The 14,027-nt window shown below is 38.2% G+C and overlaps 1 protein-coding gene across 1 annotated transcript in view; it reads right to left on the bottom strand.

Moving 5' to 3' along the window:
- Positions 1–13,523, bottom strand: part of LOC132210425 (tyrosine-protein phosphatase non-receptor type substrate 1-like) — a 45,983-nt gene extending 32,460 nt beyond the window's left edge. The window contains exons 1-2 of the mRNA XM_059650036.1: positions 13,308–13,523; positions 6,503–6,588 (exon numbers count right to left, since the gene is read on the bottom strand). Coding sequence (XP_059506019.1) covers positions 6,503–6,536 — 34 coding nt within the window. The 5' untranslated portion in view covers positions 6,537–6,588; positions 13,308–13,523. The remainder of the gene's footprint in view (positions 1–6,502; positions 6,589–13,307) is intronic.
- Positions 13,524–14,027: the final 504 nt, after the last annotated feature.

Genomic DNA, 14,027 nt, shown 5'->3' with positions numbered 1-14,027 from the left:
ATTTGTAAGAATGATTTGAAACAGTCCAAAGAAATGTGGTTTGTTATCACCTGGCTATCTTAGTACAGTTCCCCGAACAGTGGAGCTTTTTCCTGATTTTATGAGTAGATGTAAACTGTCTCCTGATCCGGCAAATTGTTGCAGATAGCAGATGGCTGATATAAATAAGGCAACAATAGAGGTATCCATGAGAATCATTGCAGACAGAATGTGTACAGTCAGGGAGTTGTTTCAAACTGACAGAGGTGCCCCATGACGTAATCATGCAAGACCCTATTGTAAAACATGCAGTCTCATTTGTAAAGCAGAAGCATGGCAATTGTCGAATATCAGGGGAATGTCAGGACTCTGACCGAAAACCACAAAAGCGGTACAGTTTCCCAAAACAACCTGAAGGAGAAGTAGCAATGGTCTTCACAAAACTACTCCAAAAGGGAGTTTTACTACTGATAGCTTCGACAAATAATTCTCCCATTTGGCCAGTTAGAAAACAAAATTGTTCATGGTAACTGACAATTGAAATTAGAAAACAAAATGGTTCATGGTAACTGACAATTGATTTTAGAGAGTTAAATAAAAGGACTCTATTAATGGCACCAACAGTAGCAACCAGCCCTACAACATTAATGGAACAAGTTGCAGAAGCAAAATACCTTATTGCTCTTGACATCATAATGGGTTTTGATCTATTGTTTTAAATCAGCAATATCAATATGTATTTGTTCTTACATTTCACCTGGCTATGTTAGTACAGTTCCCCGAACAGTGGAGCACATTTTCTGATTTTATGAGTAGACGTAAACTGTCTCCTGATCCGGCAAATTGTTGCAGATAGCAGATGGCTGATATAAATAAGGCAACAATAGAGGTATCCATGAGAATCATTGCAGACAGAATGTGTACAGTCAGGGAGTTGTTTCAAACTGACAGAGGTGCCCCATGACGTAATCATGCAAGACCCTATTGTAAAACATGCAGACTCATTTGTAGAGCAGAAGCATGACAATTGTCGAATATCAGGGGAATGTCAGGACTCTGACCGAAAACCACAAAAGCGGTACAGTTTCCCAAAACAACCTGAAGGAGAAGTAGCAATGGTCTTCACAAAACTACTCCAAAAGGGAGTTTTACTACTGATAGCTTTGACAAATAATTCTCCCATTTGGCTATTAGAAAACAAAATGGTTCATGGTAACTGACAATTGATTTTAGAGAGTTAAATAAAAGGACTCTATTAATGGCACCAACAGTAGCAACCAGCCCTACAACATTAATGGAACAAGTTGCAGAAGCAAAATACCTTATTGCTCTTGACATCATAATGGGTTTTGGTCTATTGTTTTAAATCAGCAATATCAATATGTATTTGTTCTTACATTTCAAGATCAGCAACGTACATGGGCTTGTTTATTCCAGTACTTCCACAACTCTCTGTCTATCTTCTGTCAAAGATTGGCTAAAGGGTTGGAGACTTTATCATGACTTGATTGTTTAAACATGTGTATGGATGATCTTCTTTTTCAGATTGAAACTAGAGAGGAATATCTCTGATTTTTGGATGAATTATTAACTCTTCTCGTGTTGTTGGGACTTAAATCTGCAGAAGGTACAAATTATGAAGCCTCCGGTGGTGAACATAGGCAATGTGGTAACCCACGGGAAGTACAAAATTGAAAAGGAGATACATTGAATCTATTGTGTAGTTGCCCCTCCGTAAAGATGTGAAATTGCTTTAATCTTTTTTGTGAGCTACTGTAGAACTCATTTTGAAGGTTTTGCTACCAAAGCATCACCATCAGCAGAGATAGCAAGAACTGCAGATGCTGGAGTCAGAGACAATGCAATGTGAAGCTGGAGGAACACAGCAAGGCAAGCAGCATCAAAGGAGCAGGAAAGTTGACATTTTGGGGAATGGAGCTCTGAAATAAATAGAGAAAGGAGGGGTATGGCTAGGGAAGGTAGGGGGGATAGTGATAGGTGAGTGCAGGTAGAGAGTGGTGGGGATTGGTCAGTGAGATGGGAGGGGCGGTAGGCGGGAGAGAAGATGGACAGTTTGTATCTGGTCAAAGAGGCAGGATGAAAGGGAGGGTTGGTCATGGTATGAGACAGGGGTGGCGGGGGGCGGGGTTTGGTAGATATTGAAACTAGTGAATTCCATATTTAGGTCATTGGGCTATAGGTTCCCAAAGTGGAATATGAGGTGTTGGTCCTACAATTTGCGGGTGGTCTCGTTGTGACTCTGGAGGAGGCCCAGGATGGACATGTCACTGAAGGAATGGGAGGGGGGGGCGTTAAAATGATTCACAACTGGAAGGTATTGTCATTTGTCATGTACAGAGTGCCGAGGCTCTATAAAGTAACCTCTGAGTCTATGCTTGGCCTCACTAATGTAGAGAAGGTCACATCGGGAGCAATGGATACAGTAGGCCATGTTGACAGATGTGCAGTTGAACCCCTGTATAATGTGGAAGGTTTGTTTTATGCCTTGAAAGGATGTGAGGGGGGAGGTGTAGGGGCAGGTGAAGCGCTTCCTGCAGTTGCAGAGAAAGGTGTCAGGGGTGGTGGGGCTAGTGGGGAGTGTGGAACAGATGAGGGAGTCACGGAGAGAATGGTCCCTACGAAAGGCAGATATGGGTGGGGAGGGAAATATCTCTTTGGTTGTGGGGTTGGATTGTAGGTGGGAGAAGTGGTGGAGAATGATACGTTGGATGCAGAGGTTGGTGGGGTGAAATGGGAGGACAAGGGGGATTCTGACTTAATTTTTGTTAGGGGGAGGGGATGTGAGGGCAGATATGTGGGAAAGGCAAGATATACATTTGTGGGCATTTTCAATCACCGGAGTGGGTAGTTGCAGTCCTTGAAATAGGAACAAGGCTTACTTTGGTGGTAAAGTGAATTCTGCAGAGTATGAGGTGGGACAACAGATTATGCTTTGAGTTCATCAACCAGGTATATTTTTGTCAACTAGATATTATGGACTCTACTGTATCGTTGATAAAGTAAGTCCTTCAGTGTATAAAGTGTCACTGGATTCTGGGAAAACTGTATGGTTATATATAAACCAAATGTAGGCATACTGTTTTCCATGTACAGTAAAAATCAGCTTCATGTTATGTTAGAAGCATATGATCCCTATGCACATAATGTTTAACTCCCACCTTTATTCTTCTTTGTCTGGTTCTTTGATTTGACTCTACAGGGAGATAGTCAAATATATAGTGAGTCAGAAGGCTCCACAGATGGTCAGTCAGATAGTTCATCTGTGTCTTTGCCTTCTGCCAGTTAGCCAATTCTCTATCCATACAAGTACCTTGCCTCTAACACCATAGGCTCTTATTTAATATCGTCCTGTATGACTCCCTGTCAAAAGCCTTCTGGAAATCCACATAGATCACGTCCACTGGCTGTCCTTTTTCTAACTTGCTTGTTACTTCCTCAAGAATTCGAACAAATTTGTCAGGCATGACCACCCCTTCAAGAAGTTGTGCTGAGTCAGCTTTATTTTCCTATGTGATTCAAAGTAATCCACAATCTCATTTTTAATAATGTATTCTTAAAATTTTACCAACGACTGAAGTCAGGCTAACCAGCCAAAATTTCCCCTCTTCTGTCTCTCTCCCTTCTTACGCAGAAGTGTAACATTAGCCATTTTCTGGTCCTCTGGACTCTCCTTGATTGTTATTGCTTTCAGAGTTCAATGTGACCAAAGGTGAAGCTGTGGGCAGGTGGCCAGCAGCAGAAATGTTTACTAGCACGTATTTAGATAAGTTAGCAGAACAAAGGATTTTTTTCCAGTAGAAGCCTTCAAAACCACATTTGAGGAGCATGTGCCTTGACTTCACATTCAGAGAGAACAAAGAACCATAAGGAGGAATCTACACAACGAGCAAAAAGTTGGCCACTTCACTTGAATCAGGGAGTGTTTGCTGCAAGACAAACTTATAGAGTTACAGTTAAGGTTCAATGTGAATTAAGTAACATAAGGTAAAGCAAAATTAAATGAATTGCGTAGAAGTTAGGTGATGTAAGAAGTAAATGTTGTCATGGATGTATGTTTTATATTGAGTATTGGTATTTAAGGAATTAAATAAAGAAGAAATTTTTAAATTAATTTCTGAATTGGTTCCCTGCCTTTTGTCTGTGACACAAGGGAAGGACTCTTGGGTAAAAGCTTTGAGTTTTCCTGTTTAGGCAACAAAGCCGTCAACTACCATGCTCCAAGTTCAATTTCTTTCCTCCAAATAAATGCTGATTCTATTTTCTTCTTCACCAGTGTTCTCTCAGGAACACAACTCATTCAATAGTTCCTATAACCCTACAGACTCCCCCAGTTCTGAAAAGAAAAAAAGCCTTTTCAATCGATGAATCCTGTTGAATTGTATAAATTAAGTTGGTAAGGTTGGCATTGCTGACTTAGCTTTTAGAGGAATGGGCAGCAAAGTGGATGTCTGTCAAGATTATCTTAATGAGATCCAATGTCGTACAAATATCTGGAAAAATACCAAACACAAAGCCCCACTAACACTTACATTCAACTTGCTGATATGAAAAGCCTCCAGAGAAGTCAAATGGTTTGACCACTAAGTATTTCTAAATTGGGCATGAATTGGCACAGGGAAACCACCTCATCGCTGGATGAGCTATTAAATGAGGATAAGTTGAATTTTAATGTTTTAATATTAATTATACTAATTGGAAGCATTAAAAACAGAGAAAGAGAAAGAAAATGATTGTAAAAGAGAATGGAGTAGATGACCTACGGTCTCCTGGGCTGAGCAGCCTGCACACTGTGCTATTACTCTGCTGCCACCATCTTGTGCATTATGAGACCCTGAGCAAAGAATTGTGGAAAGTGTCTTCCCACAGTTCTAGGCAACATCTTTCCGGATTTAAGTGTTTTAATTAGCACTTCCTACCTGTCCAAGGGCTTAACTGAATAACTGTGAAACCGTAGAATGCTTCCAGCACAGAAAGAGGCCATTGTACCTATGCTAGCTGAATAAACCAGCTGCTCATTCTAATCCTACTTTCCAGTGCTAGGAAAGACTTGCACGTTACAGAGATTCGGGTACAAATCTATGTTCCTTTTAAATGAGCTGATGGTTTCTTCTCAACTACAAAAATGGACAGCGAATTGCAGACATCCACCACCCTCTGGTTTTTCCTCAAGTCCACTCAAACCCTTCCAGCAATCACTGTATATCAATGGCCCCTGGTATTTGTGCTGTCCACCAGGGAAGGTAGGTCTTCCCTGTCAAATCTTTCCAAACCCCTCAGCCTCCTTTGTTCTATGAGATGTCTATCTAATCTTTCATCATAAGATGCACTCCAGGGTCTCTCTCTTCCTCTGCCTCTCTCAATATCTTCCCAGTTATTATGTATTCCCATGCTTTGTTTGCCCACCTTAAATGCACAGCCTTGTACTTCTCTGGATTGAATTCTATTTGTCACTTTTCTGCCCAGTTAACAGCTAGCTTCTTCATTATCAAATACACAGCAGATTTTTATGTCATCTGCAAATTTCCAACCGTGTTTCTCACGTTTAAGTCTAAATCAATAACCTAGGTCATAAGCAGCAAGGTAGCCTTGTGGAACACCACTGGAAACAACTTTACGTTTGCAAAAACGCTCATTGACTGTTATCCTTTGTTTCCTGTCACTGAGCCAATTTTGGATCCAAATTGCCCCAATCCCATCTGTCTCATTGATTTTAAATTTCCTGACCAATCCACCTGTGAGACCTTGTCAAATACATCTATAATGTTGGCCTCCACTATTGGCTGCACAAGGTTTCCCTTAACAGTACCTGACCTTCAATTTTCTGTTTCTATGTCTGACCTACATGCCAATTTTCAGTCAGACTAGGTATAGCCTCCAAAGTGAAATGTAACATTGATCTCTGATACATTCTGTTGAATAGAGTTGTTACAGCAGTGATGGTCGTAGGATCATTACAATGTTAAATTATCTTTCACTGGGATCATTTTAAATTTTAGTGATGATTAAAAATAAGCAATATCAGATCAACAGTCTGTTTCACATGGTACCATTGACTATGCTAGCATTTATTGTCTATCCCTAATTGTATACAACCCCAAAGCCCATCTTAACGAAAAACTTCAAAATGTGACCCTCATGTATTCTCATAAATTTAATTTAAAAGACTGACTTTCAAATGTTAATTGTGATGTATATATGTCTGTTAAGTTTGGGGAACTTGTAATTTGTTTAAAATATTTAGTCAAAACATTTGTAGATCTCTGAGACCAAATTATTGTTTAGTAAATGAATGCAGTGGCAATTGCCCAATGAATAAATGAATGGAATTTTTAACACTTTATGAAATGTCATAAAGAAATCAACATTTTTATAATATGGGGAGAAGAACGTTTCTATGTCCTTTAAGGAGACAGAATTTAAAACTAATGAAATGCTAGACTAAATAAAAAAAATTATCGTATTCCTTTGCATATAATTTTTGAAATTACTTGACAGTGCTTACCGTTGGGGCTGGAAAGAGAGGAATATTGATTCATGTTTTTGGCCAGTACATGGCACTGTTGTACTTTGCAGTTGCTGTTTTGTGGCCTGTTATGAGAAAGGTTTTAAAAGACAGAACATATAACAATATCACTGATATAACAATACCTGGTGAGTATCAGGTTTAACACTGCAAAGCTACAAATGTCAAAGCAAAATCTACCGATCCAGCTGCACATTCTAAAGTAACATTAAAAGAAAATAACTAAAGCAACTGGCACACTATATGATAAGTTATGCAAACTTTAAGATAATGCTGTATTTTCCTGATTACATTCATAATGAATCTAATTGATAACTTTGTATAAAGCAATCATTTGGAATTAGAAATATATCCTGCTCCTCTGTTGCTGCTTGGCCTGCTGTGTTCATCCAGCTGTACGCCTTGTTATCTCTGATAAATAACATTTTCTGTTTGTATCCCCATGTAAGCTAAAAGTAACATCCTGACATGTTCATGCTAGGTCCTTAAGGATGATACTTGAAATACAGTCAGGCAATGCTTCATAAGAATTCTTGGTCCCCAGTTTATGACAACTGAATGTTAAATCCGTTTGTAAGTGTCATTACCTCCGAGGCTGAGTTAATGTCATTAGCCAGGATGAGTAATCATAAGAGCTTTTAGTAAGCCTCTCTATTCAAAGGAAATTTTTGACAATTTTACATTGGTTATTAACGTTGTCTGTCCCAATGCAAGGTGCCTTTATTCATCGAACAACATATATTCCCGACTCTGCCAATTTTTGTGATAAGTTTTGAGTTTTATTAGTGTTATCGTAAACACATTTAAAAAAAGTTTTATGATTTCTGGAACCAATAAACCAAACAAATCCCCACAAAAGCATGCACAATGTCAGTAATACAGCAACCAGCTGAGTTCCTACACCATTATTTTCCCATGTTTGGCTCTTCTAAAGATGGAGAAAAATTCTTTGCTGAACAAGCAGTGGTTTGCCAATGGATGATTGTATAACAATAACTGTGCAACAGACTTAAAGGTATACAATCACTTAAATACAAGTTGTTTGCAGCATGTAGTACTATTTCAAACTGCATTTCCAAAGATTGCGAGGATTTTAAACCATTCCAAAACTAGTTATGGAGGAAAAGTGTGCAACCAAGTTATGAAAGGATGGTGCCCAAGCTCCCCTTTTCAGGGCATTGAAAAAGACATTGGATGATTGTTTGAATAAAGAAAACATGTACAAGTGGATGGGAAGAAAGCAGGAGATGGCTCATTTAACAAGCTGATACAATAGGCTAAATAGCCTCCTTCTGTGCGTAGCATTTCAGTGATTCCATGATAGTTGCCGTAGTGGAGTGAGCTGTTACATGAGCTGACTGTGAGGGCCATGTTTTTGGTTTGATAGTCTGGAGAACGATTGTCAAAGGATAATAGTGTAATGTATTTGGAGTCAATACTAAATACATGATTACAAGGCCTATAGATGTTAGACCTTTAAACAGCTGACAAGATAATGTTACTCAATCATTCTATTTATCCACCATGAAGTCTCCCAATTATAGATAGCAAAATTGTTCAATGTCAATATATTTCACATTTACTGTTGACCTATGTGAAACCTTTATAAAACCCAACAGCACCTTTTTAGAATGGTCAAAATCCATTCTGCACTTTATAAATCATAGCCTTGTCACACTCATCTTCAAAGGATTTCACATTTTAAATTACTGTAGTATAACCCGGTTGAAAAAGACGCAGTTACTTAATGCCACTAAGGATGGAAGTCATCAAGAGTCAGCAAGATGTCGCTTACTCCAGGAGCATGTTTCTGACTTGAAGGAGAATACAGAAATTACACCCTTTATTTATATTGAGTATGTCATTTTGGGCATGCCTGCATGAATGTTTGCTCTTAAATCCCCACTTATACTTGGTTCCGAATAAGCATTTGTATAAAGGTAAGAAAGAGGACATTTTTTTGCTAGTATTTCATACACAGATAAAGTTAGCTTATGAATGCTGCAGTAACTGCTGTAACCATAACCGTGTGTTTATCATACATCAAAGATTACTTTGTCTGGAAACCAGGCACTTGGTTGGCTGTGTTGGGGTAAAATGGAAACAGTACTGAAAGCATTCTTTCATTCTAATCTTACTAATGTCAGTTAAGTCTCTGAATATGGCCTGTTTTCCCTTTTTAAATTAAGGCTTGATCAGAACAGCAGTGAGGCTTGCCAATCTGGCCAATCTTGCTCTTCTGGATACCACAAAGTGACAGAATCCCTCTGATGTCTAGTTATGTTTTATCATGTGGCTATGTTCAGTTGTGTGTGCATGGCTTTGCTGGTTCTGTGTATCTATACTTTGTTGGTTATGGATACACTATATTTCCTGTGGTTTTGCTTTGTTTTGTTAGCATATTACATTGTGTGCGTTTATTTGCTGTTAGATGCCAAAATAGCATAGACTTTAAAATTGGCAGTGAATACTTTAAAGAAAGATTTGTGTGTCACATTCAAGTTTTTCCCTTCTGAATGAAACTATGAAGGCTTGTACAACTGCAAACTTGAAAGATTATGGTTGGTTAGTTATTCATTGCCTGAATTGGATGAACCACATTAAACTCAATCAGATCCTAACATCATTTACTTAAACAGCCCATTATTCCTGCATTATCTTGAAATGCAACTATTGCACCAGCTTGCTTTCTCCACTGTGAATCATCTTCTTACACTATTCTTCCATGTCTGTTCCATTAGCTAAAAGAAATTGAAAGAAACTCATGGATTCTCCTATCACTAAGATCAATACCATCCCATCAGCAGCATCTCCTTCTTCTAATGGTTCCACTGGGAAAAACATGAGCTGAAGTTCTCCACTGCTCTAACACTGAATTTGTATCTTTCTTCATTTTTTCTGGTAGCACTTCATGCCATTGCAGAGCTGATCCTGCCCACGATAGCTTCTTTGTTTCTTGATCCTATTGTCACTAAGCCAATGACCATTCAACCCCTCTTCTTGGTTATCTTGTTCTCTCTCTGCAAGTACTTTTCCTCTCTCCTTTGAAACTGCTCAAATCATTTCTCTTTTTAAAAAACAAATTTTAACGCAATCATATTAGGACCTCATCTCAAATCTTTCTTTCCTCTCGAAAGCCTCTTGAACATGCTTCAGCATCCAAAATTCATGTTGGCTCTACCAAAACTCAATGTTTGAATCCCTCCTTTTGGGTTTCCATTGCTACCACAGTGAAAATGGCTTTTATCAGAATCACAAGTGACATCCTGTATGACATTGACAAAGCTGATGATTTCCTTCCCCATCCTTCTCAATTTGTCAGTAACCTTCAGCACAGTTGACAACAATACCCTCTAATGCTCATTGACTTTCTCCAGTGGTTAGCCCTGTCCATCCCAACCTTCTAATCATAGTTAGAGCATAATTTCCAATGGTTTCTTATCTCTCTCCTATAGTTTTTGGAGGTTCACTAATGACACCCAGCTAGATCACCATTCCCTCAATTCCTTCATTGCTGCTAAATTATTGAATCGCTAACCTGGTATCCAGTATTGGATGATCAATTGTTTTTCCTGATTAAGCATCAGGAAGTTTGATCCCAGATCACACTGCCAACATTTTCTTTCAATCTGCTTAAGGACCATTAACTTTTTTTTAAAGCAGGCAATTTGTGAGATTCAAAGGTTTTATTAAGAGAATAAAACAAAAGATTCCATTACTTTGAACAAATAACAATAAACTTTATATTATTTTAAAATATTCTAAATGAATGTTAACAAAATATTACATTTTAACCATCTATTTGAATTAATTTGGAATATATATCAGTAATTGATGCACTGTGGATGCATACATGGCCAAACATATTAAATAGTAAATGCAAAGACAGATCCCACAGATTTCTCAGCAGCCTCCCAAATGTCAGTGACACAGTGAGTCACCTGATCTCATTAAAACTGTTACTCACTGTTTATGATCTTGCTATGAAACTCCCTCAAAAACCATTCTGTCAGGGATTGTCTCAACGACTGATCACATTCTTCTAGTTCACTCTCACACTCAGAACTGTATTGTCCTCGATTCTGGAAACTGTGCTCCAGCACTTGGTCAGAAACAATTCCCTCATCCTCATTTCTGCTGCACTATTAAAGGAACAGAGCTAATTCTAAGGTCCCACGAGTCCCAGATTTTCCTTGAACCCTAACCACAACACTTAGTTGATCGCCTGGCTGCCCGTGCTCGAGAGATCTAATGGTTCGGAGGCTGTAGCAGGAGGTTTTTCGGGTGGAGTCTATAGTTCCTTCTCCTAACTCTGGACTGAATGAGATAACAACCTTCTCTTCTCACTGCCTATGTCAAACTGACTATTCAATCATCTTTGAGCTGTTCTGAGTGACCTATTGAAAAAATTGCGACATGGTCAATTATTATTGCACAATAGTATTAAATGTAACTAATACTTTGGAACAGTCAAATGTAGCAAGACCTTGCAACTGTCCGTTCTCTGAATGTTATAATATTCATGGATTGCTAGTGTGCATTGTAAAAAGTAGAAACTAAAAGAGGATTTCATCACTGAAGACTGAAACCAATGACTGGTCGCTCTTTAAAATTTTGTCCCCTGACTGTTAACTCCATCCCTCTTCATGGAAACTGTTTGAAGTTGAACCAGACTGTTCATGACGTTGGTGTTATATTTAATCCTGCGATGCATCACATATCTGTTCCATCACCAAGACTGGTTACATCTGTACCTATAACATTCATGACTTTATCCCTCCTCAGCTCATCTGCTGTTAAAACCTCATCATGCATTTATTAACTTGAAATACTTCTATGTTTTAATATTGATTATTGCAATACTTTGGCTAGTGTCCTAAATTTGTTTCTCCATGAACTTGAAGCCATTCATAACTCTGCTGTTCATGTCTTTTCATCAATACCTTGATGCTCGCTGTCTTAAGTTCCTGGTGAAGCAACAACTTGATACAAAAATTTCACCCTTGATTTCAAATGTCTCCATGACCCTCATCATTCTTTACCTCAGTAATCTTTTTCAGACTTACAAATCTCTCAAATATCTGCAATCATCTAATTTTGATTTCTTCAGCAGCCCTTGTCTTTAGGGCCTAAGTTCTGAAATTTCTTTGTTAAACCCTACCAATTCTCCACAATTTCTTCGGTGTCACTATTAGAAACAGGAGCAGAAGTTGACCATTTCTTTCTTGAAGATTCTTCAAAAAATTTACCTCTTCAATGAAGCCACACCAATTTTTGCAGCTCTGTGCATAATTTGTACTTTATGATGCTCTCATAAACTGCCGAGTGATATTTTATTGCGTGAAAGGTGAAACATAAGAGTAAGTTGATGTTGATTGTTACAGCTTGCCTCCAGTTCTTCCACCATAGCACCTCATGATGGATACTATGGGACTTCAGCAAGATAGTCCCAATACTGAGCACTAATATTATTCAAAAATTTGATACAAGTTCAACTGTGATTCTGACAAGGTGTCTGGACAAAATACATTATTTCAACTACTTTGCTTCTTCTTATCAGGTTCCTTAATGATTTCCCATCAAAAGACTGAATCAGAGGAAGTTAAAACTATTAGTAGAGTCCTAACTGTCTCGCTTTATTTTCACAACCTGTCATTCCTGGACTTCTCAAGCAAGTTGGGCTTAAAGCCAATAACTACCTGACTTTTAAAAGTGTTAAATTTTGCTTTGTCCTCCTGCCTAATTGCTGCACTGAACAGGTTCCATTGTTATTCCTAACTGTTATGACTGTCCTGAAAGAAAAGAATTATAATTGATCTTTTTGACTTACGCCATAATAGTTGTCTGCTTTTTCACAAATTTGCATTAATTAAAAAGTAAATTGAGGTATCCAGAGGGTGATTTAAATTGATTTGCCAAATGCTTTTAGATGGAATTGTTATTTTTTAAAAAGTTAAATTTTGTACCTGAACACTGGTTTAAAAGTCAGCTGTCAGGAAATTATTCCATAAAACATTTATAAAATAATTAAAATAATAAACAAATTATCTGAAAAACAAAAGATATGAGTAACTATTATTTTCAGTGTTCCAGGTTCTTTATTAATTTAATCAAATTGAATATAGCTTGATTTACTAGCTGGACATTACAAATCATTTGATTCAAACATTTTTCTGAATGGTAGCATTATTTTAAATTGTGTGGATAAAACTATGGGCTGGGTTTTAACGTACAAGAATGTATAAAATTTGAAGGGGATGGGTTGTTAAAACCAACAACATTGATTGTTTCTTTAACCCACTATTTTCACTGCAGCCAACAGGTTAGAAGCAAGGAATCCCTTCAGGAGAGGGGCTTGTCACTTTCAATACGTTACTCTGCTGTCAAGGCCAATATTTGTTGCCCATCCCTAATTGCCCTTGAACTGAATTGCTTGCTAGGTGTTATTCAGATGCCAGATCTGGGTTTAAAGCGGTGTGTTTAACGTATGCCACAGAAGACACACAAAAGCACTTACAGCAGAGGTAAAGGTCTCATAGCTATGACAACCTTGCCAGCGCACAATGTAGAACCTCATTTCACCCAACACCACTTTTCATAAACTTATTGCATGTGTAATCATTTGAACTTACAAATTACCCAAGTTACCCAACATACATAGCCAGCAATGAAAATTATCGTTCACTGAAAGAGTAGAAGATTAACAATCAGCTTCCATCAGTCTCTGTGCATGCATAGTATAGAAAATCTTTAAATCATGCAGGTCTCCTAATCATACGTGTACCGTCTATTGTTGGCGGTTCGTGTGACATCTGCTGCTTCTGAGGATGATGTTCCTTCTCCAAAGAATGTCAATCATGCGATGAATGCAGTTGCCATGGTAACAGCTGTTTCTGATACACATCCATTGCTGGGAATAGAAAAAAAACTATAGGACTGATAGCTGTTCAGTACTCTACGTAGGTAATGTGATCATGTCTTTCGAGTCAGCTGTCTGCAGTGAAGGCACTGCCTCTCCAGTTGCATGTAGATATCTGTAGTTTGTGACACTACATCTTGTCGCTCACATTCACTGCATATGATTGAGATGAAGACTGCTCAATGCGTGACCCATGTTGCCATGAGAGCTGACTGATGTTGAGACCTTTGAATGTTTGCATTCTGATTGGTTCACCAGTGCTTAGCTCTGGCAATATCTTGGCAGTAATATCAAAGTGAAATTTAGAATTTCATTCCACCTGAATTTTGTCATTCAGGCTTCCTATTATTTCTGATTTCATTGGCTCTTTCACGATTGGAACAGCACCTCAGTTGTAGCATGACATTACTCTTTGGACCGGATTACTTTCCGTGTCTTCATTAGGTGTGTTTTTCTACTTAAGGATTGCTTTACAAACGTCTGTGCTGGATTTGCTTGATTTCTTTATCAGACCTTGGTGATTGTCTCTCATTAAATTGTCTAAAATTCTATAAAAACTCAAGTGCACTTTTAGGCATTCTATAA

This window comes from Stegostoma tigrinum, chromosome 12, assembly GCF_030684315.1.
Source record: "Stegostoma tigrinum isolate sSteTig4 chromosome 12, sSteTig4.hap1, whole genome shotgun sequence".
Classification (NCBI taxonomy): domain Eukaryota; kingdom Metazoa; phylum Chordata; class Chondrichthyes; order Orectolobiformes; family Stegostomatidae; genus Stegostoma; species Stegostoma tigrinum.
The sequence above is the reverse complement of the archived record's forward strand: the minus strand, read 5'-3'. Positions and strand labels throughout refer to the sequence as shown.